Source organism: Tetrao urogallus (genome assembly GCF_951394365.1).
Source record: "Tetrao urogallus genome assembly, chromosome: 8".
Taxonomy (NCBI): domain Eukaryota; kingdom Metazoa; phylum Chordata; class Aves; order Galliformes; family Phasianidae; genus Tetrao; species Tetrao urogallus.
In genome coordinates, this window is record NC_136821.1 from 12,589,052 (window position 1) to 12,616,468 (window position 27,417).

The following is a 27,417-nucleotide window of genomic DNA, read 5'->3' on the forward strand; positions in this document are numbered from 1 at the left end:
AACTTTGACATTCATAGCTTTGACATGTCAGGAAAGAAAGAAAAAAATTAATGTGCCCAGGCAAAGGGACAAGTACTCTGGGCAGCCTTTGAGAGAAACCAAGGGAGGTTTCTGGCTTGTGTAAGATTGTCTGAGTTTATATCAGGGAATTTGTCTTTTTGTTCTTTTTCCTACCTCTTGCCTCGAAGGCATAGGCACCTCCTCAGTGGGTGTAATTCAGCGTAGTCTCCCCATTGAGTTACTTGGATTTACATCTGCAATGTGTCAGACACGCAATCTGGCAGTTGGCAAAGGAGTTTACTCATCTCCACCTCCTGCTGTCTGAAAAAGGCTTATCAGTTCTCACTGTCATACTACAGCTTAGCTGCAAACATGTCTTTGAAAACTGAAATTAAATTCCTTTGAACTGTGTTTTTGAGCATCTCTGCTATCAGCTAGATTTTCAGGAGGTTTTTGAATGTCAGAATAGATGTCTGTTCATCAAAGCTGGTTTTCACGATGCTGCCAAATGAAACTTCCAATTTATGACCAGTAATTGTAATTCTCTTGTGACTTCTTCATTCCTGTTGGAGAGACACCCACATAACAAGAGCAAGTATGACGGTTGGCATTAATTAGAAAAGTTATCCACAAGAGACTGGAGATTTTACCACTGCCTCATCCTTTGAAGCACATACTGTCTGCTGAGGAGCAGATGAGCTAGTAGGAGAAGAAGGGGTGTGGGCAGGAAGCTTGGGTACTTCTGTATGTGCTGTCTGTATGCTTGGAATTTGAAGACAGATTTAGGTCATAGGGCTCTGATTTCCTTTCCTTGAGGAGCGTGTCAGGTAAGAACTTAGGACAGGAGTACATGAACAATAATAGGTATGTGTGAGCACTTTTAATTACACTGTTAGCAGACAAGATTTTTGAAGGTATGAAAACAGTTCATTAGTCAACTAACATTAACTAGCTGAGCTATGACTGAATTTGCTCAGGTTTCTAGAAGCAGTGCATTCTTAGGAGTGCCCTCAAAGGCTTAACGTTTGCAAAGAAACTTCGCATCCACCATATCAAGGATTTAACACAGTGATAGCTGTATCAGTGGCAGGATACTTGGTTCACAATACATATACATGGCTGACAGTCTGTCAAATTCGTAGCATATTTATGTAGGCAGAAACTGAGAAAAGATCAGTCCTAGAGCAAAATCAAAGAAATAGGAATGTCCTCTTTTTTTTTTTCTTTTGCCTTCCTCCTTTTATTTTTTCTTGTTTCTTTCCAGTATAATCCCACACTATGTTGCTTTAAGTTTGGATTTCAAATGTCTATCCTAAAATACACATGTCTTTTCTGAACCTTTTCCCTGTTTCAGCACTGAGGTGTACCATATGTTGTTTCCAGCTCTGTGACCCTATCATGACAGACATAGCTGTTCTTCCCTACCTCTGTCCTTTTGTGTTTTGTACCCCTCTTACCAGAGGAAAACACAGTTGCAAGAAGTGTGTCCTACTCTGAATTTAGACTTGATTCTCATTATTGAGACAAATTGGTCGTATCTCTGTAGCCCTTAGCAAACAGTAATTTGCCCTTGGGTTTTTGCTCGCTACTACTTTGTGCCTTCCAAATATGCTTTTCCATGGTTCCAGACACTTTAAGTTGTTACTGTGTTACCAGGAGATTTTCCTTTGTCTATAACAGGGCACTCTGCCCTGAAGAAGTGGATCATATTAAAGAGAGTGTTGGGCACACGGCAGTTCTATATTGCATGATGTAGTGATTCCTGGCTAACTAGGATCCTCTTCTTGAGAGTAATTGGCTTGGCATCTGTGTTTCCACCAGTGCACCTTGTCTCTCCCCTCCAGTGTGGCAGTTCAGACAAACTGCTGTATTTAGAGACTTTGAACAAAGTTTGCCATAGTAATTTAATATGGGTGTTTGTCAGCTCTCTTTCTCACAGAGACCGATTTAGAGGCCATTTTGAAAGATGCTATATTGTTAGCAGTATGCAGGTGGTCTGACAAAAATGAAAAACGTACTGCATGGACAAAGTAACTTGACATTTAGTACTCGTGCACCTGTGAGTAATGGAATATCATTATCCTAATTTCTGACCTTGTACCTCCCACACACAGTCCCTCCTGAGTGACAATAGACAAATATTGCTATATCTGCTAAGGAAAGAATGCCAGCTGCTTGGATTACTTCTGCTCTAGTCCCATTGGTGTTCTCTGAGACTGCAATGCAGCAAAGAGGCCAAGCAATGAGAAAGACATGGACAAGAAATCTTTGCAGGGATACACTGGGTGACTTCTGATTCAGTGGAAGGAAAATGCACTCTCATCTTGAACCTAGCTGCAGAAGACAGCCTAATGCTTCCTGATGTGTTTCTGGAATGACACCAGAAGGGCACAAGTCTCTTCACCATTATCTATGTTTGCTTTAGGCATGATATGTCAGGTGAATTTAAAAAATGCTTATTGAGGGGATGTCTGATAGAAAGGTGGAGGAGCTTGTATGGTTAAATGCTATTTATTTATGTGGAATGTGTCCTTCATATTTCTGCTATACTTCTGCTGCTACTGAATATTTCTGTTGCAAATCTCCCCTCATTTAAGGAGCAGTTCTGAAGTTGTGCTTCTGTTTGTTTATGAGACCTACTCTTTAGCTGGAAAACAACTTTGCCAATCCAAACAGAGCTTCTATCCACAGAACAGAGCTTCTGTGCTTTACTGACATGGAAAGTACCCCTTCCAATACATGTGAAGCTTGTAACAGGGATATTAATGAAGTTATATAGGGCAGTTAAATGAAGTGTAAAACTTGACAGCATATTTTGAGCTTGTAATCTGGAAATCATTTGTGAGCTGCTATTGGCAATGCTGTATGGAAGTCTGTGTTGTGAATTGATGCTGTTGAGACATGTTTGTTTAAACTCTCCAGTTGGAGTTGTACTCCAGTAGGATGGGATGCCTGTTCTCAAAGAATCTCTGATTTGGAATAATGTTGAATGTATCTTTTGCTCAGCCTGTAAAACCTATGGGATGATATAATTGCTCAGTAATGAGGAAACCATGAGTTCAGAGAACTCTGCAGTAAAAATAAGATTTTAGAAATTGATAGTCTTATGAGATACACAAGTACACCAGAACCAAACATGTTCTAGTGATACCTCAGATTTGATGGACGCAGTCATGTAAGTTTTTTGCACACAAATTTTGAAGAAAGAAAGAAATACACAATTTTTTCAGACTATTCTAGGCAGCATTCCCTAATCATGAGCAGTGATAGTCTTTTTTAATTTGCAGAACTCTGCATATTGTTAACAATAAATACTGGTAATTATAAAAGCAGCTAATCTATTGTTCATTATAACAGCTCATTAGCTATGACAGCAACCTCTCCACCATTCAAAACAGAAAGCAGTACTGCTCAGACTGTGCAGAAAAGTGTGCTTTCTTCCTTATTAGAGCCACAGCAGGGAGTGTGTTCTCATCACACTTGTATTTGTCTGCTTCATTCAGCTGTCCTACTTTGTGCATCCTGGGCTCCATTTGACTGAAAGATTCTTACTGACATTAAACTAATTTCCCCTTCAAATTTGGCCTTAGGTGTGTGTGTTTGTGTGAGATGTTTTCAATTCTGGAGCATGGAAAATGTAAATTATAGCGGTGGAAGTGTTCACAGCTGCCTTGATGCCATATGAGTAAAGAAATAATTTACATTTCTATTCATGTTATCTTTAAGGATAGCAAAGCATCTCGTGTTGTAATCTCTGTTTTGTGGGTGTTTGGGGTTTATTTGACTTCAGTTCTATATCTGGAGGAGAAAAGCATGTGCAAAGCAAGGTACTAAATGAAAGTCAGGTGGAACTGACTGAACAAGTGAGCGGGACAGAACCAATAGTTGCATAATTTAATTATATAATGTTACTAGGAGAATGGAAAATGTTAGCATAATAAAAAAGGAATCATGTTCTTTGTCTGACTCAGATCCACTGCCTGTAAATTTTAAGTGCAGGAATTCCATCCTTTTTACTGTGTGAGGATAGCCTATTGGAAATGTGTTGTTTGTTGTTTTTTTTTAAAGTGTGAAGGCAGAGACAGAGGAAAAGAAACAATGAGAATCAGCTGAATGCTGTGCTTTCAGATTACTTGGTGTTTCTTGTTCTAACAGCAAGAGAAAAAGAGTCTTCCCTAGGAGTATATATAGCTCAGTGTTTTGCTTTTGTGAACCACCTGATGTCAAGGGTAGCATAAAAATAGTCCTTCAAAGTGTCAGTTTCTTTCTTGAAAAAAAAAAACAACCCCACAATTCCTTTACTCTAAAAAAAAAAAAAAAAAATCTTTGAGGGTAAGGAAGCATGCAAGGAACACACATATTCAGACCTTTAAGGAAAAATTGCATTCCCAAGAAGCTACTGGAAGCAATCAAGAATTGCTTACCTCCCTCCAAACCAGACTGATGTGTGTGCTGGGGATGGATCAGACTTGATAAGTGGCTATAAGATGTGTTGGGTTAAAAGAAAGAAAACAGCCCTTTTCAAATTTTCCTTAGAGTAGTTTTTTTAATGTCTGCTGGGCTAGAAAGATGGAGAACAAAACAAAAAACCTTTCGAGCCTGAATGTGTACTGAGCTGCTGTGACAGGAGGAAGACTCAGACTTTAATGGGGACTGATTTAGGCAAGGGGTGTGTTTCTTCTTGAGCTGTCTGGGTCTTAAAGCCAACATCAAGAGCCTTCTTCCTTTGTTATCAAGAGGAGAATTCAAAAGTCCCAGAAGAAAACTTTCTTTTTTTTTTTAACATTAGCATTTGTAAAGGTCAACCAATTAATCTATATGCAGTCCTCCACTAAAAGTAGTTTTCTTACCTCGTTTAACAGAGAGGAAAAATGAGGCATGAGACTTCTGCTGGTGATGGCTTCTACTGAAATCAGTTTAAGCAATTAAATCTATTTGAAATTAGCACTTCAAAACAAGCGGCAAAGTTTGTCCAAGAATTAAAAAGAACCATAAAAAGAATGATTCCTGCCAGATCTGCAACTCTGAAGTCTGCACATGAATTGTAAAATCTAGACACCTCCTGTGCCTTTTCCTTGTGCTGTTAGGGCAGAATAAGCACATTGCCCTTGAGTGGTACATTTGTTTTTTGTGGGCGGTAATTGGGTGTATGGTATATTCTGCTGGGTAAGGAGAGAAAGCTGTGATTCTGTAGCTTAGCCCTTGGAATAGTTTCTAGTATTTGTCAAGATTCCAAATTTCTTTTTTTTTTTTTTTTCCTAGACAGAATTTATATTTTGTTTTGCTGCAGTGGTTGATTCTAAAGGGAGAGGTGTGAGTAACTTTCTTTAAACTCTTGGATGCCATGCAGACAGGCCTGTCTTTCTTTTTCAAAGATGTTTTGAGAAAAAATAAGCTGACCTGAGAATGTGTGCAACACATTGAGAAACAGTTGGCTTTACAACTATGGCTTCTCTAGAAAACCAGATAAAGATTCATATCTATAGCCCATTAGCATTAACAGGGTTAGAGCATACTATATTGATCCTTCTGTCCCTAAATGTTCTAGAGCCGGTAGAAAATTTGGGCTAAAATGAAATGCACTTATTTTTTTATCGTGCCAGAGATACAGATGCCTATCTCCTCCACAACATAAGAACAGGAACTTTAACGAATACACATTCTAAACTTAATTAACCCATCAGTTTTTCATACATTTTAGTCCACATGCTACTAGCAATAGCTGTGCTAGGTTTCTTTCAGATTGTTTCCTATCTGCTTCATGTCCTTTTTGTTTCTTTATCTGACATGTTTAATTCCATGTCTCCCATTCCCTATGTCTTTGGTCTGCCTAAAAAGTTTAAAATGACAGGGCTAGTTTACAGCATCTAGTGATTCCAATCCATTATCATTAATAGTGCATGAACAGTGCTCCCAGTAGCTTAGTCTGCATTCAGTAGCCCTTTTTTATTCTTTTATTGTTATTGTTCAGGCTGTGTCATTCAGTGTTATCAAAATGTTGGTGGGAAAGAAAACATTATAATGGTTCCTGCCTGTCCTCCTCCTTAGTTTTCTGTAACTGAACCTAATTCAATTCTTACAGGTGTGTTTTACTTATGAATTGTAAGCGTATGGAGGAAAGTTTTCGAAAATGAAGGGAGGTTTGAAAGAAAACTGAAGAAAAAGTGACATCAGTTAGGTTAGTAGGTTTATTTTAGATATGTACCTTTATTTTACCTGCTGTTTCAAATGGTCAGAATAATCTTGTAAAATTATCTCTTGCTTATACATACTGAGTACTCTCTTTTTCAGAAAGTATGCATTTGCATATTTGTATAGATACGTGCAGATAGGTTAGGAGAGAAAGAAGAATGGTGATTAACTGTAATTTACTTCTTTGTGAATGATCTACTGTCAGAGTTGGAAGGAGATGAGATAGTTTGGTTACTCTTTCATCCATTGAACTGAAGGCTTTCTGTACATAGCATTTCCTTACTTTCCATTGTTACTGTGATTTCAAGCTCTGATGCAAGCAACTATTTTGATGTATAGGAAAAGTTTAGGGTCTGGCCTCCACAGAAAGATATTTGTAAATTAATGCTAACATTACAGCAAAGGGTGGGATTCTAGGGCAAATTGATGTCTCTTAAAGTAGGTTCTGGTTCAGCTCCGTTGGGCCTTTTCTCTGGCTCTGGATAGGTAGTTTGGCTGTCCTGCTTTGCCATTTTAACAGCTATCACTGAACTGAGATGGTTCTCCTGGCATTGGTATTTCTCAAGGCTTTATTGTGGACTTTGGTTCCTGGAACATCTGTCTTTAAAGCACAGTCATCTTTCTATCTGACTTCCCTCACAGTGCGCATTTATGTTCAGGATTCAGACAGAGAGGTTCGGTGTTGCATTTTTGTTTACTGCTTCTGTGATTCGAGCTATGGCCACCAGTCAATCCTCAGAACATTAGAAGTACCTGCTTAATAGAAGTAGAATTTTATTGAGTGAATCATTACATCCTATTATTGTTGAAATAATCACCTTACCTACAACCAATGCCTCCAGAGGGAGGTATGTTCTTTCCAAAATGCTGCCATAGACAATTCATTCTGCTTCTGTACAAAGCACCAGAATCTCTCTGACCATATTGTACTACAGGTTGCCATGTTTTCAAAGAGTGAAATTTATGTGCCATGAAGTATTCCATTGCCAAAATTAATAGGTAAATGAACAAAGTGAAACAGACCATTAGACCCACTGTAATATCGTAGTTGCTGGATTGTGGCACAAAAACAGAAACTAATGGGTAAATATAATCATATTATAGTGACAAGAGCTATCTATGTATAGTACACAACTATGATTATACAATTGAAGGCAGTCAACCATTATGAAATATGATTTAGTAGACAGACCAATTGCAGGTAATCTTCTTAGAACAATACTATCCTTGGTCAGTTTGTTTTAGCCGATGGAAAATGATAAATGGCAGCTATTTCTTTTTTAGCTTTTCAGAATTTAATTTCAGTTTTGCTGTGATAATTTTCATAATCCTTTACTTTTTTATATTATCCTGGACTACAGCACTTGAATTTTTGTGCTTGCAAAAATGTTCCTGAGGCACGAACAGTTTGTTCCTGAATATTCATGCAAATAAGAATTTAGCCAAAGGTCTTCAGTGTAAATGTTCACTCTACCACCCTGAAATCTTTCTGATGCCCTTTTTTATTTCTGCTTTAAAATAATGCTTCATGATTTTAAGTGAATACTCAACATCTAATCAAGGTAAACATTTCATAAGCTGAACTATGTTTGTATAATAAGATTAAAAATCTCTGAATAGCTAACATAATTATAGATTCTTTAATGACCAGCTTGAGAGAGGCTGCAATATTGAATAATTCAGCAGAAAGGATACAAAAGTATGCAGGTTTATTTCCATTGGACTTATTATACTGATTTAGGCCAATAAGATGGTGAGTTAACTCCTTAGTTACTGCATCTTTCATGAAGTTTCACTCTAGTATGAAATAAATGAATAACTGCAAAAACACTAAAATTCAGATACATAGAGAAAAGAACATGTCAATCCAGAGCTTGTTAATGCAAATGGACAGTCAGAAACTAAACACTGATGGATTGAAAAAGCCAATGTTGTGTTCTTGTATGGGAATAGACAGGTGTGTCTTGCAAAATTTAAATGAGCACCTCTAAGTCTGTTTATTGGAGTCATCCAATGTAACTTAAAACACCTTTTTGGGCCATCTCTGAGAGCCAGGAAAGAGAATGAAGTTTCTTCAAATTATGCCACTCAAGAATTTACAAGTCACAGAAATAGATTTAATGCTGCTTTATTCTGCTCAAGTATTTCCAAGTATTTTAAATGCAGGAGAGAGTTGAGTTGCACTCCATAGATATGTGGAAATGATCATTTGCTTCAAATTATTTTCACTGATGAACAACTTTTGAAGAAATATATAGTCATAGTAACATGTTGTAGGTTCAAGGAGAAGCCTAAAATAAGGCCAATAACTAGCCTGTGCTAGAGCCAGCACTGCTCATTTCATCTTCGATGGCAGACCACCCATGGATTTTTCCATATAGCAAAATTAAACTCTGCAGAAATACCTGAGATAATTTAGAGGGAAATCTAAACATGTGTTTTAGCATACTTTTCATATCTGTTTTCACTGAACAGTACATTAATTTGTATTGCTAATGCCATATGGTTCGCTACTTGGATCCATTTTTTTTTACACTGGATTTTATTGAATGGACACACTTTTTTTAGAAACACAGAATGATTTGGGTTGGAAGAGACCTTTATATGTCATCTAGTCCAACTCCTGTGCAGTGAACAGGGACACCTACAGCTCAGTCAGGTTACTCAAGAACTGGTCCAGCCTTACCATGAATGTCTCCAAGAATCTCACAGAATCACAGAATGGCCTGATTTGGAAGGGACCTCAAAGATCATGAATGTCCAACCTCCCTCGCCACAGGCAGGGCCTCCAACCTCCACTTTTAATACTAAACCAGGATGCCTAGAGTCCCATCCAACCTGGCCTTGAACACCTCCAAGGACAAGTCATCATCCACACCTCTGGGGAATCTGTTCCAGTGCCTTACCACCCTTATTGTAAAAAACTTTTTCCTTATATCCAATCTAAATCTCCCTCTTTTAATTTGAAACCACTTCCCCATCCTTTCACAACAGAGTTGCTATGACTCTGTCCCCTTTTTTCTTGCAGCCCCCCTTTAGATACTGAAAGGCCACTTTCAGGTCTCCCCTGAGCTTTCTTTTCTCCAGGCTGAACAGCCACAGCTTTCTCAGATTGTCCTCATAAGAGAGGTGTTCCATCCCTTTGATGATTTATGTGGCCCTTCTGTGGATGCACTCCAATAGGTCCATATCTTTCCTGTGCTGACGACTCCACATCTGAATGCAGTACTCTAGATGAGGTCTCACCAACACAGAGCAGAGGGCCAGGATCACATCTGTGATTCCTGGCCATGCTGCTTTTGATGCACAGTTTTTTATGTTTTTCTTTTTATGTTGAGAGGGCACAATTCTGGTTCGTGTCCAACTTGCCATCCACCAATACTTCCAAGTCCTTCTTGAATCAATCCTTTCATCCTCAGCTTGAATTGATACTGGAGTTTGCCAGGACCCAGTGGCATGACCTCGCTGATTTGTTGAACCATACAAGATTCTCCTGGGTCCACTGTTCAGCCTGTCTAGATCTCTCTGGATGGTATCCCATCCCTCAGACGCATTGTTTGCACCACACAACTTGGTGTCATCCATAAACTTGCTGAGGATGCACTTGATCTTACAGTCTGTGTCACTGATGAAGGAAAAGCAGTTGCCAGTGAAGACTGTGGCAAAAAGTTGTTGAATACTTTTTATTGCTTTCATTCTCAAAAATGAAGGACAGCCAGCAGAACTTGCAAATACAAATGTAGATCTTGAAACCTTAGTCCTCAAAGTCCTGCTTCCATTTATCAAATAACTATTGTTGCAGCACACTGCTTAATGTGAGCCATTGCTATGATGAGTGAAACCTATGACAAAACAATAAAATCTTGAATGCTCTAAATGCAGAATTAGGTGGCTAGTTGAGTGATAATATATTGCCTAACCTAATGAGAAGACATTACCTTTAAATAATGGACCACATCATAGATTTAATTATCCCAAGGCAAGGTAGTAGGTGCTTCATGCAGACAAGGTCAATTACCTTATCCAGAAGAGCCTGTTTGAAGTGTATTATGAATAATTCACAGACTTAGAAATTAGCTTTGAAAAAGTGTCCCAACTATAATGTGGTGAAAGCATTCAATTTCTTTCTTAATGTATTTAAGATAACACCCAAAGGACAATTATGGCTGCTTAACCATAAGACTACTCAAGTGACAAGAAATGACAATTGTATGGTCAAATTCATGTTCATGCATTTTGCAGAGCGAAACATTGTCATCGTAGCATATTCATATGAGGTCACAAAAAGCTGATTTCAAACATCATATTGGTAGCTTTAAATGCCAAATGAAATTTCATCCAATATGGATACCTTTATTAATCTTTCTCAGTAGAGAAAATCAGTTGTCGCTTTGTACTAGCTTTGTACTAGCTTTGGCTAATAAGGGTTTTTACTTCTTTGGCTTTCTACTCTTAAAACAAAGGTTCACAGAAATTGACTAACTTTTGTGGTTTTGTAGTGTCTGCTAAACCTGAAAGTGGAACCAAAACATTTCATTTTCCATCTTTAATTGGAAGACCAGTCTTCTGCTGTGAGAGCTAAATCATGCTGTTTCAAGGAAAGTATTGTTGCCGTCTAAGACTATTTAGCATTAGAGTTAAAATGTGACACTAGCTATGGTAACAAAATACATACTCACTTGACATATGGTGACCTTACGTGTGAATTAGAAATGCAATAAACCTGAAAGTCTGGGGAATAATGTGCTCTCTCAGCATGTTTTGATTCCACAGGCAAAACAATAACCTTAGCTTTCTCTCTTTGACTTTGCAATAAGTGATAATGGCCAGGGGAAATCCCTTGGGGGCTGCAGAATTCTAAGATGCCTGGCAAGAAGATGGCTAATTTGTCAGGTACCTCAGTTTAAGTGTCTAAATGTAATCATGACATTTCATGGCCTTTGAGTTTACTTGTTTTATTTGCTTGAAAGGGAAAGTTCAGCGGAATTTTAGAGGGTGCTGTAGAATTGCGTATCTAATGAGGCGTACAGCCAGCCTAATCCTGTTTCCATTCAAGTCAATGTCAAGAATCCCATTTAGTTCAGCAGGCACTGGCTCAGGATTCCTAGCACTTTCAAAAGGTAATAAGCTACTAAAATAAGTGATGAAGTTGAAACAACCAAAAAGAGACAGGAAAGAAAATTTACATTAATGCAGCAATAGTGGAAAACAGAAAGCATGGGAGCTGTGATTTTGGTATACTCACTCATCTATCCTCTATTTTGAACCTATTTGCAAAAAAAAAAAAAAAAAAAAAAAAATCCCTTCTCTCCTCCTTTATGCTGTCACAGGCCTCCACCCCAGTGGTTTCTGATAAGACAGGAAGACTTGATGAAGACCAGTTTGAGTTTAAGAGTCTTGCTAGGTGATGTACTTATCCACATGCATTAATGTGAGCAGATGTTTACATAGTAGTGTTAAGTAAACCAGCTGTTTGGGAGTCATCTATGTACTTTATTTAGAAGTAAAGCTGTATGTTTAAATGCTTAAAAACCTTTAGTCACAACGTAGAGAAGAAAAGAAACCCAATTTTAGGTGAATAAACCTCATCCTGTGTTTGGGGATTGTTACCTTTACACACATCAGCTTTCTATATATCTGAATTTACAGTGCAATAGAGCTGTATCTTACCTGAATCTCAGGGCATCTACTTTTTGTCTTGAACAGTTGCACATGAGTGGAGTGGAAGAAAACAAAGAGCAGAGAACCAAATGCTGAGTTGAGGGGGGGGAAATAATCACACATCACTTTTCATTACGAGAGGTTGTATATTGCTAATTATTTTTGCATGTCTGTCTAATAATAAGGCATGCATCAGGGTAATGTTCATCTTTGTGTTTGTTCTACTTTTTAGATTCAAGAAAAAGTGTAATCTTTAGGACTGTGTTACAGCCATAAACATGTAACTTTTTTTTTTTAATTCCTTAATGTCAAAGAAATCGAAAAAGCTTCTTATGTGAAGGCGTGCATAGGTACAGAGAGAAGAATTTGAAGACAGAAGCTCTTGTGTGTTTTTCAGAGTAGCTTGCCTTTCACAGACTCCCTCTATGTTCAGTGGGACTAGCTGTAAAATCTGAAACTTTGCTATGATTTTGGTACTACTGGTTTGTACTCATTTTGAGTAAGGCACATTTAATTAAGGAGAGTTACTGTTGGAAGGAAAAACGATGGTGTATGTGGTGATCTTGTGGGATTCTGTTTCGGTTGTGATCCAGCTTTCAAGATTCACCTTTAATCATCAGCAATTAAAGACTTGTGGTGGAAAGATATGTTGTGCGTGTAAAGGTCTTGATTCTTATTTCATTAAGTTTGTAGGTTGGCTGAATGGTTCTGATGATGATTCTTTCATCGCTCATAGAGAGGACACCTAGAGGGAGACATCTTAGTTGTGGTGAAAATGAGAGGAAGTAAACATGAAAATAATTACTGTGGAAAATCAGGACTGTAAACCCGTAGAGTGTGTATTCCATGAGAAGAAGAAGAAAAAAAAAAAAAAGAAAAAAAGAAAAAGTATTTTATTCACTTACTGCAGCCTATAGTGCTGTGGCAGCTAGAGTCCTTGAAGTTGAGGGCTCTGCTCCAGTAGTGCTAAGAAATCAATAGATGAGGCCAGGTCATCTTCAGCTGTACTGGGGTAAGATGCGTGGAACTTTCACTGAGAACAGAGAGTGTGATGTCTGAAAACTTTCAAGCTTTGTGGCTTGATGCACGGTTATTTTTGTTTTGTAACCTCTGCCCATTCCAGTATTCACTACAGTGGTGAAGCTACAGCCAAGTTCTTCCTTCTGCTTCAGGAGCAGAAAATTGCCTCTTGAGCTGAATATTATTCTGCGTTAGTGAGTTCAGATCTACGGAGTAGTTCATACTCTATCTGGTGAAGAAATATAAATACGCACTTGTATATATATTCTTCAGTTTGCTGCAGTTGTACAGAGATATACAGGAGCCTGAGAGCAATTAAATAGCAAAAACTAAGTAGAAGATCTATTTTAACGATGTAAACTCATTTTAACAGGGTGAATGAAAAAAGAGCTGCAAATTGATTAAGCTGCTCCACAGAGAAGACAGATTGTTGTCATTCTGACCTTTAAAGCTGTTCAGGATCTAACAATAGGAAGATCTTCTGAGTACAGTGTTCTCTGATTTTTTTCATTTATATTCTCTTGTTTTTCTCCTTACATACTGGCTTGGAGCCAGTTCATTTCATGGTTTTGCATATGTTCTGCTACAGGCGTATTTTTCCTAAGTGCCCAATTTCACTGCACTCCAACCTACCTTAGGATGATAAATGATGCCCCTTCTGCTCCGACCAACAGAAGTGTAATTGCAGGCTGAGAAGGGAACAGCTGAACCAATGCCATGCTATTAGTTGGAGTATATCCTTAAGTTGAAACTGACTGCATTTGTTTATTGCAGTTGAATTTCCAGTTCCTCCTCTTAAGGCATTAACTACTGACGTTAATTGTAACATTGAGAAAAGCAGAATTGCTTAGCAGTTGAAAGCAATGTCAAATCAACAGTTATTTATTTACCATTTCTCTGCAATGTAACACATCAGACTATAAAGAAGTTTAATGAGTTGCAGTAGTACTTCTGGCCTTTCAAAGATACCGGGAAGCTGTACGAGTGGTTTTGATAATGCTTGTATCTGAGCATTCTCCTCTGTGGTGCTGGGCATCTAGATGAATGCAGTTAGGATCATAGAAAGTACAGCTGAGTGTTGTCTTTTTCTGATTAACGTGTTTCGGGAGCACTAAGTAAACATAAAGTAAAGTTCACTTGGCTCTCAAGGAGTTCAGAAGAGTAGGAGAAGAGGGGCTGAATCTGGTTTTCACTCTGCTTGCTGGCCCCCAGTTAGTATAAGACTTGGACTTATGCCTGGAATATTCTCTAAACACTGGGTGTTTGTCTCTTCTCTCTTTTTTTTTAACGTTGTTCATCTTTTAGAGTACAGCATATTTTGTGTTCTTATATTTTAAACAGTCTAGTATAAATCTAAACATATAGCTATGTTGCTTTTTTTTTTTTTTTTTTTTTGACTCTGACCATTATATAAATCTTTACGGAGAACAATACCAGATTTCTCCAATCAAATATACACACTTGCCCCATTAATGTTACAGGTAATTTCAGTTGTTCACATCTAATTTTCCAAACGGCTCTTTCCAAAACAGAAGCACTATACCACTAATGATTCTGATCGCTATTATCAGTTTTGAGAAAATCCCCTCATTTATTCAAGTAGGGATTTCAGCTTCAAAGTGATTAACAATATGTTATTACCTCTTCTAATTCATGTTCTAATAGGAACATTTTTTTAAAATTTTCATTCCTGTTCAAAATTTTAGCATATTTACTGATGATGATTTGTGATTTCTTTAAGATTAATCTAAGTCGTGGAAGTCAGTACTTATTATCAGTCACATACAGGAACCAGTTCATGGTTACACTTCAAAAAGACACTGTGGAAATGACACTGTCTCAATGACTTTCTGATCAAATTCACTATGTGTAAGTAGATGCTATTCTCTAACTGTCTGGCATGCTGGTATTAGAAAGGCAAGGTGTGTTCTTGTGGTTTTGTGAATCAATATTGCTAACAACTATTCTCTTTACCTAAATCTAGTTTTTATTATTCCTATAGGCTTTCATCACAAGTTTGATGACAATAAAATTAACCTGTCTTTTTCAGAGAGTTGTCAAACCAACACAATGTATTTCAGTCACTAGTAGCTGTGCTAATGCAGTGTTAGCAGGAGAGAAAAAAAAAAAGGGGGGGGGGGAAAAGTAGTAATGAGGATACTCTTTTTGTTAATGCATATCCTGGAAGAAGTTCTGTTGAGTAAGGTAGTTCCATTTTTACTCAGATACTTTTCAAAATAACTATTATTAGCATATGTAATATCTCCCGAAGGACTAAGCAAAGATTGCACTCCACAGCATGTTTTCCCGTAACTTACCCAGTTTCTTATTAGATAGCCCAAGTGTCCCCATTTTATCTATTTTCATCTTCTAATCTATCAAATTGCATTTTGCTGTGGGCATGATCCAACAGACTTCCACAAATAACTGCAAGTATTGGATTAAGCCTTGTATTATTTACACTCAACCTTAATCCAGTTGATTTGTGACTATAAACTTTGGCAACATACCAGGTTGTAGACCTGGATTTTTTTAAACCTGGATTTCTTGACAGAGAGCTTAGGCAGACAGACAGATGAGAGTATATGGGGCTGGGAGCTTTGCAAATCTGGGGACTTTGCTGTACAGATTCACTGTCGCAGCACATTGAGTGTGTGAGATGTAAAGTGTTGTGTGCAAGGTCTCTCTGTTACTCTCCATCCGTGCCCCATCCCAAGTGCTTGAGCTCCCACTATGGCTCTCTCAGGATCAAATGGATAAATACATAATTATTTTCCCTCTTCCACCACCTTCAAAAATGGATTATTCAGGCCTTTTTTTTCAGTCTCTTAGTACTTATGGATCTTCGTCTTTTTTTTTCTGCCCAGTGACATCCAGAGTTTGTCTAATGAATTCTTACAGCCTGAATCTGTTTATAACAGCTTGAAGCAGTCACTAAAATAGATGCTCACAAAAGGCCCCATCCAGCTTCAACCAGTCTGTGCTTCTGTGACTAGGTCATCCTTAGTGAGCACAAGTAAGCACAAGTAGCCTGATTTCCCTGGAACCAGATCCACTTGTAACAGTTGCTGCATCTGGGCAGTTTTATCCCCAGAAAGTTATAGTGAATGGATGAGCTGTGAAGTGTTTCTTCTTGGCAGTCTTGCCAGGGGCAGTTGCTTGTAATATAATTTTTACAGTGCTGTAAAAGTAGTTGCTTTAACATTCCCATGAATAACAGGTGCACACTAAGTTTTCTTCTGATGAAATGATTGGCATACAGTTTGTTGCACCATTCACAGTCGTTGATGCTTCTGCTGTTGACCCCTATCCACTCTGATGTATTTCTAGTCTCCGAAATTTCTTCCTTTATGAAAACTTCAATGGCATTTCCCCATTGCAGGAGATGGCCTTCCAGTGGAAATGAGCAAGTTGGTACTGGTGAAAGTATGAGGCTGAGGAACAGAATAAGCAATTAAATGACAACATATGCAAGCATCATCTTATTTCTCTTGTTTTTGCTGGTTATACCTTTAAACTCCAGACTTTTTCTGAGCTGGACCTGCTTCTCTGGCCCAGGCAGGGCCAGGCTAGAAACACTGTGGCTTACCCATTGCCATTATTCACTTGCAATTGAATCCAGACTACTGGCACAGATCTGGACCCAGCACAGAGGAGGGAGGTGCAGTGATGCTGTGGGCCTATCTGTTAAGGCAGTGTAGAGTTGGTTTATCTGAATTTACTAGCTAGTATTAATATAAACAGAGAAAATGAGAATGGGAAAGAAAACTTGAATGAGGGAGAAAGATTTGAAAGCATGACGGACAGATCTGAAGTGAAACTGAGCTGAAACATGGAAGATGAAAGGAATGAGGGAGAATGCTTTGTTTCAACAGGATAGAATATCCAGTCCATCATCAGCAAAAGCAAAGCTCCTGAAGGTTCACAGCTGAAGTTTTCTGTTTTCTAAATGTCCTAAAAGCTGTAATCTTCTCTGCATTTTTTGTTTCAGATTGTTTTTGTTGTTGGGTTTTCTTCCTCACCTGTCTTAATCTGTTCACATAGTCTCTCTTTCTGGCTCAAGTCCCACTTGGCATACTTCAAGAAAGTTGTCACTTGGCCAGAAATTTATTGAGAAAACAATCCAGCTTGAGCTGTCAGGCTGCTCATAATATTTTCAGTCATCTTTGGCCTTCTGCAAAAATGACATATACTAGGCATAAAATTTTACTCTGGTTGTAGATTCAATCTTCCTCATCATATAAGACTCTCGGAGTCTCAAATCCCTATCTGTTCTCAACTCTGTGTCTCCAAGGGTTGATGCTAATTTTGCTTTACTGAAGTACTTTAAGTGTGGTATGGAATAAATCTGTCATTGCATCTCAACAGTCCTGAATATTAGCCTCCTTCTAAATTTAGGAAAAGGAAAAGTCCATGTTTATTTACATTCTTTTTGTCCATTCTCATCTATGAAAATACCTTAACAGTTTCAGGAAGAGCGCTGTGATAACAGCTGCTCCAAAGAGAGAAGAGGACAAATGCTACTGTTTTGTTTGTTTTCTTTAAGGGATTACTTCAGCCTGAAACTGTATAATAGCAGTGTACCTTGGCGACAAAGCTGAATAATGAGAAAGAAAAAGTCAGCAAAGTACTGCCTTTTTTCTTTTCATTCTAACCACACTTTAAAAAATAAATAAATTAGGGACAGATTTTTTGACTTAGTAACATTTTCCAGGGGAGTAGGTCCTCTGTCATTAGCAGAACTGCTTCAGTTTACAATAGCTGCTCTGAATAAGAATTACAGGATGTGGCCAAAAATTGAAGTCAAATTCAGTGGAAATCTTAATAACATTGTCTAGCAGCACTGCTATTCGGTGTAGAACGGCATCTGTACTGCTGCTGTGTTTTGACCTCATATGGTTTCCAACACGGTTGCATTTGTTGTCTCTGAAAATCAAGACAGTGGTATTTGGGTGTCTGTTTAAAGAAGGATAAAGGACAGTAAAACCTACTTGTACAGTTGGCATGGGGAACTTGTGGATAAAATGGAGTGAGTATTAATTGGACATTATAGATCTACTGAAAAGAGAGGGAGAAAGCATAAAACAAGCATGTGTCATTTAACAGCATCGTAGTATGGTACAAAAGTATTTGGACAATCTGGTGGCTCAGTGAACAATGTTCAAAGGAATCATGTCACTGGGGGATTTTTTTCCATGTATCATATTAAATACATTATTGTTTTCCAAGACCTTAAGTTAAAAATAGGGTTTTTGTTGTGATATGCAGAAAACTCAGTATCACCTCAGAAAAAGATGCTGCTTTCTACCTGCTGCAGCAGAGCCACAAGAATCTCACAAGGGTCTGTAAAACCAAAGAGCAGTTTTTTCACCATTAATTCCCAGAACCTGGGAATTGCAGCATGGTAAGATCTTAGAAAATACATCTTTGGAATTTTCCTTTGTTCTCACTCTCTTACTACTTTCTCCTCTTCTTTTGAGAGGTTTTTAAGAATGGATCAGCTGGGTGCATAACTTGGCCTCTGAATTGGTTTTTGGATTCAGTTATTCAGGTTGGCATTGCAGTGTATATGCGTATATGTCTACTAACTAATCATTTCATGTGACATACAAGATACTGGGTGAGGTTTTGATGCTGTTGAAGCGGTTGATGCAAACAGATATTTTATATTCTTGACTGCTAGCAGCCAGTTGCCTTCAATTGCTTTATTCTATTCAACAATCAATATTTTTTCCAGTTTTCATTGTTGATGTGTTTTCCACTTAAGAGAAAACAGCATAGATGTAACTTAGTCTATTTTTTATTGATAGGATACGTAGGATATGTAAACATCAGATTTAATTCATTTCTCTGCTGAACTCAGTGTGACTTCAGAGAGAAAACTGAACATAAGACTGCCAAAAGAATGTTGTTTCAGTACAATATGGTTGGTTTCAATAGTTCAAATACATACAAATAAATTGTCTTGCTGTGGTAGTTGAAAAAACCTTAAACTGACTTGTTTTAATATCTTGGATAGCCCTAGAAGCCTTCTCTGTGTTAGGATATGCAATTATTGGAGATGGATTTTCAGTTTTTGTACAGCACAGGACTTTAACATGGAATATACTTTATCTTGTTATATTTCTATCATTAGATTTTTGTTTGTAGCAATAACGAGCTACCTGGCAAACGATGCCGACAAATCTTGAAAAATATTCAAAATATAATACTGTTAAAAACACATGGCTTATTTTAACTCATGCTTAAAAACATAAAAGTCAGTGGCAAGACTTTCTGCCTATATATAAGTAAATTGTCTCCATGTAAGTTGCTAGGGATCAATATACACTGTAATTTAGTGCAAAATGCTGTTTCAATATGCTGCTTTCCCCATCCTCCAGCTTCTGAGTGTCTATACAAAAATATTTTTGAAATAACTTCTGCTATTCAAACATGAACAAACCTAAAACCTTTAAAATAATTCATATTTCTAGCAATACCAATGTATTCTAATAGAGAAAGAAAGAAAGAAAGAAGGGAGAACTGTCACTACAACAGAGATTTAAACGAACAGACATTTTCTAGTAAGTTTTTTAGAGGGACATCTAATCCCAGTATGTGCTCAGCCACTCTCATGACTAGAAGAGCAATACACGATCCAAATGAATTTAATCTCAAGACCCATCTCCTTCTAAGGATCACTAGAGACAACCTACACGTGTCTCACTGCTATTGTCCTCATAGTCCTCAGCCTCTGTCCTATGATCTGTACTGACTGCTCCAATTTTGCTTTGGGTGAAATACATTTTGTAGAACTAACAGTGAACTGTGCAGTTAAGCACACTGATAGAGCAGATAGTGGCAATCTGCTGAAGAACTGGCATCTGAAAGGAGCTTACTTTGTGCCTCTCAGGATGGGGGAAAATTGAGTTTTTGTCTGTGTGCTTCAGAATGCCAGGGTATGTGTATATATAACAAGGTTTTCAATCTTACTTGGGCATCTGGATGCTTAGTAGCTGTTGAATAAATCAGTAGATGCAAAGAGCAAGACTGTAGAGATAGAAAAAAACATCAAGATGGTCAACTGAAGATAAGACCTCTTACTCTTTCCTTTCAAAAAACCTATGCTCACTTTTCAGTGAGCAAATTGAGCAGATGGGGAGGAATAACTTGTAAGAAACTATTTTCTAGTTTTCTTAGAGATTAACTTGGTCACTTAAGGCTTGTTGGCTTTGTCTGGTTTGGGATTGTTCCATGCATTTTCTCCTTTGGTACCATGGTATGAAGTTCAAAGACAGCCTTAAAATAATTATTATAACTGATTTTTCTTCAGCTCTAAATAGACAAAAATGCATAGGAAATTGTACTTTTATTTATTCCATAGTGGTTTTACTTCATTGTTTGTTTGTTTACTAAATAGGACGTTATTGGGTACAATTTAAGCAAATAATGAAAAATTAATAACATTTGATTTTAAGTGGACCTTTTGTCTTAGATATTTTAAGTGAAATTCTACAGACTTATGCAACCATTATTAGTTTCTTGGACAATTTTAATGACCCTTGATTAATGTTACTGGCCTAAGTCAGAGGCTTCATCATTACAGAAATAAAATTGCTTTATTTAGAGATGGAGAAGAATTGGTAATGCTTTGAAAAAAAAATAAATCATACCAGGATGACAGAATGGAAGGTGTTGTAACACATTTACAGACTTAGAAGAACCTTAGTGAACAACTATTGACCGAGCCCAGTCTCAGTGCCGGACACCGTCCAGTATAGAATTATATAAAATTTCTAGGAAGAATTTAAGGATAGATTGATTGGTGTTGTTAGTGAAATATTACATTACTTCAGCATTACAAGTATATAGCATACAGTTTGTCTCAGTAATCCCTAAACGCTTCATGTATTGCTTTGAGTCCCACAGATTTAAGAGCTTTGCTTGAATAGCTCAGTAATTTCTCCTGCGTTATAATATAAACAGATGGAAAAGATTTTTGAAGAAACTGGGCATAATTTTCCTTAATAGTACAATTGATCTCAAAGGGACCAGTTAGGGAGAAAGAATTTTCTCATCTTCTCTAAAGGGCAACAGAATTGTGCCTAATAAAAAGAATTTTTGAGAAGATTTTGGTTTGGTCTGTTCCCTTGACAAACTAAGACTGTTCCTGATAGTGTTGAATTGCAAGTTTTTTTTAGCATATTTAATTAAGTTTTAAATGACTATGGTACTTCTACAACTTCCTCACTCTATATCATAAATCTATATGTTTGCTTGATATTGGTTGATAAAACATAACAGAAATTGAAAGATGTTAGAAAACTGTTAATTCTTAATTACTGAGATTGATTGCTTATTTTACTGTTATGCAAAGGTATATAATTATTTCTGCCAAAAGAATCTAAGAAACAGGTTGAATTTGGTTAATGAATACTATTATTTGCTTATAGTCTGAAAGGCTTATCTTAATCTAATTTTTTTTTTCCAAAATGGGCACTTTTGAAATTAAATTAAACACATTTATATAAAGGCCTATTTCAACTGCTAGACAAATAATTCTCTCATTCAGTACAGGTTACTATTCCAAGCTTTATCAAGTAATTTCCCAATAATATAATAAACTGTTTCACTGGCCACAACAATCAACTTATGCAACAACAGCTAAAGGGAAAAGAATAAAAACATTCTTTGTGTTGACAGTAATATGAAACAGAAAATGATTGTGCACACTTTTGTATGATGAATCCTTAGATGTTCTAGGATTATGGTTTTGTAATGAGTATCACCGCATATTGGTCAGAATCTTCTTGTTTTAATTGTTTGTATCATGAGAATGGAGTTACTTCCTATTTTTATTTTCCTTTTTTCATGAGTTTACAGTTCAGCAGCCTAAGCTTGGAAGGAAAACAAATATGAATTAATTTTACCATGTGATTCTAAAACTCGTTTTAATTAGTCTCTTGGAATCTACTGTTAGCCTTGATCGCATTTCATATTTTACACTTTCTTGCTTTGTATAATGAGGAATGCTGCCTACTAATAATGTTAGTAGAGCAGAAGAACATACTGATACATTTTTCTACATTAGATTTGCATTTTATTTTTGGAAGCACCTGTGATCAGAAAGTCTTGATATTTCAGTTTAGCTAATTTTTACCATCTACCTGTACATTCATTACATTTCTTGATTTAAGGATTAAGAAGTCAATGAAAAATTTATCTGAGCTGGAAGGCAAATTCAATTTTAGAAAAATGTTAATCTGAGGATTTAATTGTATCTGAATCTGCTTGATATATCTATTAATATTGGATGTTTGATGTATAAGAAATTATGAAATTTAAACAAAAACTATTTTGGTTTATATGAATACATAGAGCTCCTGTAGATAGAAAATAGTTTCATAGAGATAATTCATAAGTAAGGAAATCTTTTTCCACTCTTATCTCCTACCTGAGTCCTTAATCCAGAATGTTTGAATGTCTCACAGAGCATTAATTTGCATTAGCAAATTTCACCCTTGGAAAGCATATTAAAATCCCAAGTCCTGCTCCACTAGAAACTGATAAAATTTTTGTTCTAGTTTCAAGAGGAGCTGAATTAAACTTATAGTAATAGATGAGAATTTGTGTTATTTCAAAAGATTTTTGCGCCTTGTATATGATTTTAATGTAAAAATTCCATTCTAAGAGCTGGAATTTACTTCACGACTGGCCAGTTTTGCAAGAAGTCTTTGGTCAATACTGGGTGGTTCAAGATAGCTGTGTAGTGTGATTTCATGTTAGAATTGCTTTCAGACTCCTTCAGTGATGAGGTCTCTGCTCTAGCATCATGCAAACTCTCTGGATAGAGGTGATGCAGACAGTGATGTTAGGATTGCATGTCAAAAATCCTTACAGCTGAAATGCACCAAAATTCACAGGGTCAATCGGCATGTAAGCCTTGTGAGGAAAACATCTGCTCCTCAAACCAAACGGTATTACCATAAAGCTACTCTTTTCCCAACATGTATTCATTAAAATAGAATTTGGGCAAAGTTTATGGCTTGTTATTTCTAAAGTTTGCATCTTTTCTTTCAATATTATTTAACACGTCCACTTCCATTCTCTTTCTCATTCTCAAGAGAATCAAATTTGCTTATCAAATTCTTTCTTTCTCTTTTTCTCTTTTTTTCCTCCTTCTGTACCTTTCATCCAGATGGAATACCATTTGCTTGGTGGGTTGGACGTGCCAATGAAAAGCATCTTTACTGGGGAGGATCACTTCCGGGCATTCAGCAGTGTGCATGTGGACTCGAAGAAAGTTGTCTGGATATGAGATATTTTTGCAACTGTGACGCAGATAGAGAAGAATGGTAATAATTTTCACATGTGTGTGGTGTAGTGTCGGTGTAACAACTGCGGGTAGGAAGCAGGGCAAGAAGGATTAAATCTTCTGTTTTTCTATGTCTGGGGAAATTTGAATGGTTTGAGTGTAAACAAATTAGAAGGAAAGTCAAACTAGAATTTGGATTCTGATTTCAGCTTATTTTTCTTCTTTGAACCAATGACATAATATCCGGTTAAAGAAGATTTCTGGGATGGGTTGTCCTCAAAAACATTTGTTGCTAAATGTCAATTCCAGGGTTTTTATTTTTTTGAAAGTTTCCAGTGATTCAGTCGCAGCACTGCATGAATAAAAGCTATAGGAAGTTGGTGCGTGATGATATGTGACAGCAGAAGTTTCAGGCATAGACTGCAAAATTCAGGTACAGACAGTCAAAGAACAAGAAATCTGTACTATCAGAAGAGCTTATATTTCTCTTACAAAACAGCATATTTGTATATTCCTTAATTTTCTTTTAGGTTGAGATCCAAGCTTTTTAAAGTCAATGGAAAAACTTCCTTTGGCTTCTGTAGGTTATGCTTCAGTCTCCATAAGAAGTTTTAGACTTATGACACCAAGACTCAAAGCCTTCCTTGGGTTTAGAGCTTTCTTGTGCCCAGATGTTTCAAACCAACAAACAAAAAAAATCAGAAATGACTTGTCATTTTAAGTCTTAGGCTTTTTTGGTTACTCACTGTGTGGCATTTGCAATAAGGCCTCATTTCCAGACAATGTGCTTATTCATCTGGGCATCTTATATCCCCAGAGTCACTTTTCAGTGTCAAAAATCATAGTTGTAGGGATTTCTGTAGAAGCTCTTTATGTAAATGTTGGTTTATGAATGTGATTTGTATCAGTTTGTTTAGATAGGCTTCACTGTGCACGTTGATCTATCTTTTCTTTAATGTTTGGTTACCAAAAACACTTCATGAGGTTTGTACATGAGTATCAAAAGCAGCTGATTTACACAGTTCCTGATTGTGTCATCCACGTTTTTCTTTATTTGGTGAGCTGCTGTTCTAGACTGTACTGTGGTGGCAATCTGACATTGCAGGACAGTGCACTACAAGATCATAGCAGCCAATGCTAGGTGAAGGCTAGATGCAGTTTTATAGCATTTCTCCTAAGAAATGAAGCCTAAGCAAGTTATGCTGGATGTGTTTATCCCCACACAGTGATTTTGAACAGGCAAACACTTTTCAAACATATTTAACAGAGGAGAAAATTACATATTCTATGAAAAAGTATGCCAGGTTAAGGGGAAAAAAACAAAATCCAAAAGAAAGAAGTTAAGGAACAATAAGCCTATACTTAGATGCTCACATTAAATTTTGGAAAACCCTCATGAGACAAGGATGTTACATGTCAGGGTTCATTATCTTGATTGCTCACAGAGTTTCCCGTCTCTCCTAATTTCTTGATGATATCAGGACACACGTAGATATTTCCTTAGCTAAACTACCCTACTGTTTGTTGGGGGGACAGATGTCTTTTCTTGGGTTTCTCTTTTTTTTCTTTTTTCTTTTTTTAATCCATTAGAAGTCTGGTTATCTGTTGGGTGGTATTCTAAGTTGCAGGTTGCTTGTTTAAAACCTAGAAATCCCAAGATCTTTGAAAAAAGTTTCTAAACATAAGAAATTTCATGCCTTTTGAAGATTACTTTTCTGTTTCTCTGCTTGAACACTGATTCCCCGATATATAATGAGCATTTGAATCTGAAACCTGCTGAGATCTGAACTGTGATTTTAACCCGCTATACATTATCTTGGAAGGTACAAGTAGTAGATGTATTTATTTGCCTTAGCATGAAATAAAATGAGTGCTACAGAGTGGAAAACCAGAAAATCGTTTTAGCTCTTTTTAGATAAATCAGGCTGCTCAGGGCTGCTCAGAGGTAGAAATTCACCAGAATGGCTGAAGCATCCTTCCGAAGCTGAGAAGGCTGAAGGCTTTCTTTCCTTAGACTGTCTTCATGCAGAAGAACCTACAAATTTCTCAGAGCAGCAAAAGAAACAGAAAATGAGAAAACAAATCTGAAAGAAGTCCTGAGCCAGGTGTTTGGCAGAACAGAATATGCACTTCTAGGCATGCTGACTTTTAAATGACACCTGAGCCCAGCTGCCAACTCCAGTCTCCTGCTTTATGTTAGTCTCCCTGGAGTTATGCCAGCCAGATGAACAGGAATGTAATTAGTTGCATTATATATGAGGAAGGCTTTTGCATTTTTTCCCTTTTTAATTTAAATCATTTTAGTGAAAAGTATGTTTTTCCATCTAGATCCTCACTTCTTTCCATACTGCTTCCAAACTCCAGTATGATGGCAGCTAATTCTGTCACTGCAGAACACTAGAGCAGTATTGTGGTATTATACTAGAGAATGAGAGACCACCTCTGCCGGGGGAGCAGAGGCATGAACTGGCACCCTGACCCCAAGTAAGGGATCTGGGAAGATGCTAAATGTGACCATTCTGTAGTTTATGCATATCTTCAAAAAAGAGAGTCCTGACTATTGAAAGCTCTTGCTAGTGGATGGGAAAATTCACTGAGTGGCTGCAAGATGAAACAAAAACTAGTCCAAAAAATATTTTCTTTTGCTCTATCACCTTCACAGCAATGAGAATAGTTAGCTGTTGAAACAAGTTATGTATAGGTGAGCTGGATTTGCCATTACTTCAAGTGTTTCCCTTAAAAGTGACTAGCTTCCTAAAAGGTATGGACTATTTCAAAAAGAAGGTGTGTTCTTGGTGCAGGCATTACTTGGGGAAAGGTATTAAACTGATCTAAAGAATAAAGCATTTATGAAAAGCATGAAGAGTTGAACTATCTTTAGACCCTTTCAGAGATCTTTAGATCCTTAACTTTCCCACATTGTCTTTCATCTCAAGCAAAATTCTCTTGCTTTGGCAATAAAAGACCTGCTGCTCACCAAGCCTTTCATTTAAATGGGAGGAATCCCTTTCATGTCGTGTTGGCGCATTACTGTTCTGAAGTCCGCTACTTGGATTCTGGACACTGAGACCATTTTTGACTTCAGATGCAACCATTTGATTGAAGACAATCATCAAACCAGATGTATTTCTTGCTGACTGAATTCAATGACAAACCTAGTGAATTTGGGGAACTTTATGGCTTTTTTCTTTGTACAGAAAAAATGCTGTGGAAGTCTTTTGTACAGGAAGTTCAGATGTCTCAGAAGAGTGTGGTGAGTGAGCACTTGTTGATTATGACCAACAATGGATTGGCTATCTTTTACTTAATTTTCTAGTCTTAATTTTCGAATTACAGAAGTCCCCTATGTAGAACTATATACAATAAACTGGTATAGAAATATCCTCCTCCAGTACCTTCTAGAGCAGACATCTTCACTGGGAAACTAAGCCTCAGTCTTCACATTTCCAAAAGAACACATATTCATTGTGCTTTGTATTTGTACAGAGCTGTTGCCAGAACTGGGATGCTAAAACTGAAAGGGCTGAGGAGAGCAAGACAAAGAAACTCAGCTGCTGATGAGCTTGGTTTTGAGAGGTTTTGTTTGCTTATGCACTATCCCATGCTGACTCCCCTGCCTCAGAAGCAGGATAGACAGCTCCACAGAACACTGCATATAGGCTCATAAATAAACCCTGACAGACATGACCCAGCCTGTATAGAGCTGTCTTGGATATCTGCCTTCACAGCTGCATTTGTCAACAAAGTAGAAAAGCTGCCTGTGGAGAACTGACTGTAGCAGGCCCCTTGAGGTGATAGGAATCATTTCATTGTTATCATTACCAAACTCTCTATTCCTGTTCTCTAATTCCAGGAGCAACTGCATTTTGTCTTCACCAGTTACATACGTTCATGTCTGCTGCTGTTCTTTATTTAATGGCCTTTTATGTTATTTTACTCAAAAAAAGCATTTTGGATGCATCAGATAGGCAAGATAGTAACTAAAATTTATTCCTTTGCATTATGATCTGTCCAACACAACATTCAAACCTTGCTCTGAGGGAAACCTGTTTTTCTCGCTCATTCGTAATCCTGTTCATTGACATCTGCTGCTGATAGTATTCTTTTTCCCAAATACACTGTATTCATGAAAATCTGTCCTGAATATCTGAGCTACTGAAGCTCAGACCCCACCAGAGTTTTCATTACTGTACAAAAAGATAACATACCAATAGGGGGTCGTATAAGAAGAAATTACATTTAGTGGC

At 37.2% G+C, this 27,417-nt stretch overlaps 1 protein-coding gene across 1 annotated transcript in view; it reads left to right on the forward strand.

The window, feature by feature from the left end:
• CNTNAP5 (contactin associated protein family member 5) overlaps positions 1–27,417 on the forward strand; it is a gene marked incomplete at both ends in the record, with an annotated part of 257,470 nt that overhangs the window by 186,050 nt on the left and 44,003 nt on the right. The window contains one exon of the mRNA XM_079539329.1: positions 23,054–23,210. Within this exon, the coding sequence (XP_079395455.1) occupies positions 23,054–23,210 (157 nt within the window). The remainder of the gene's footprint in view (positions 1–23,053; positions 23,211–27,417) is intronic.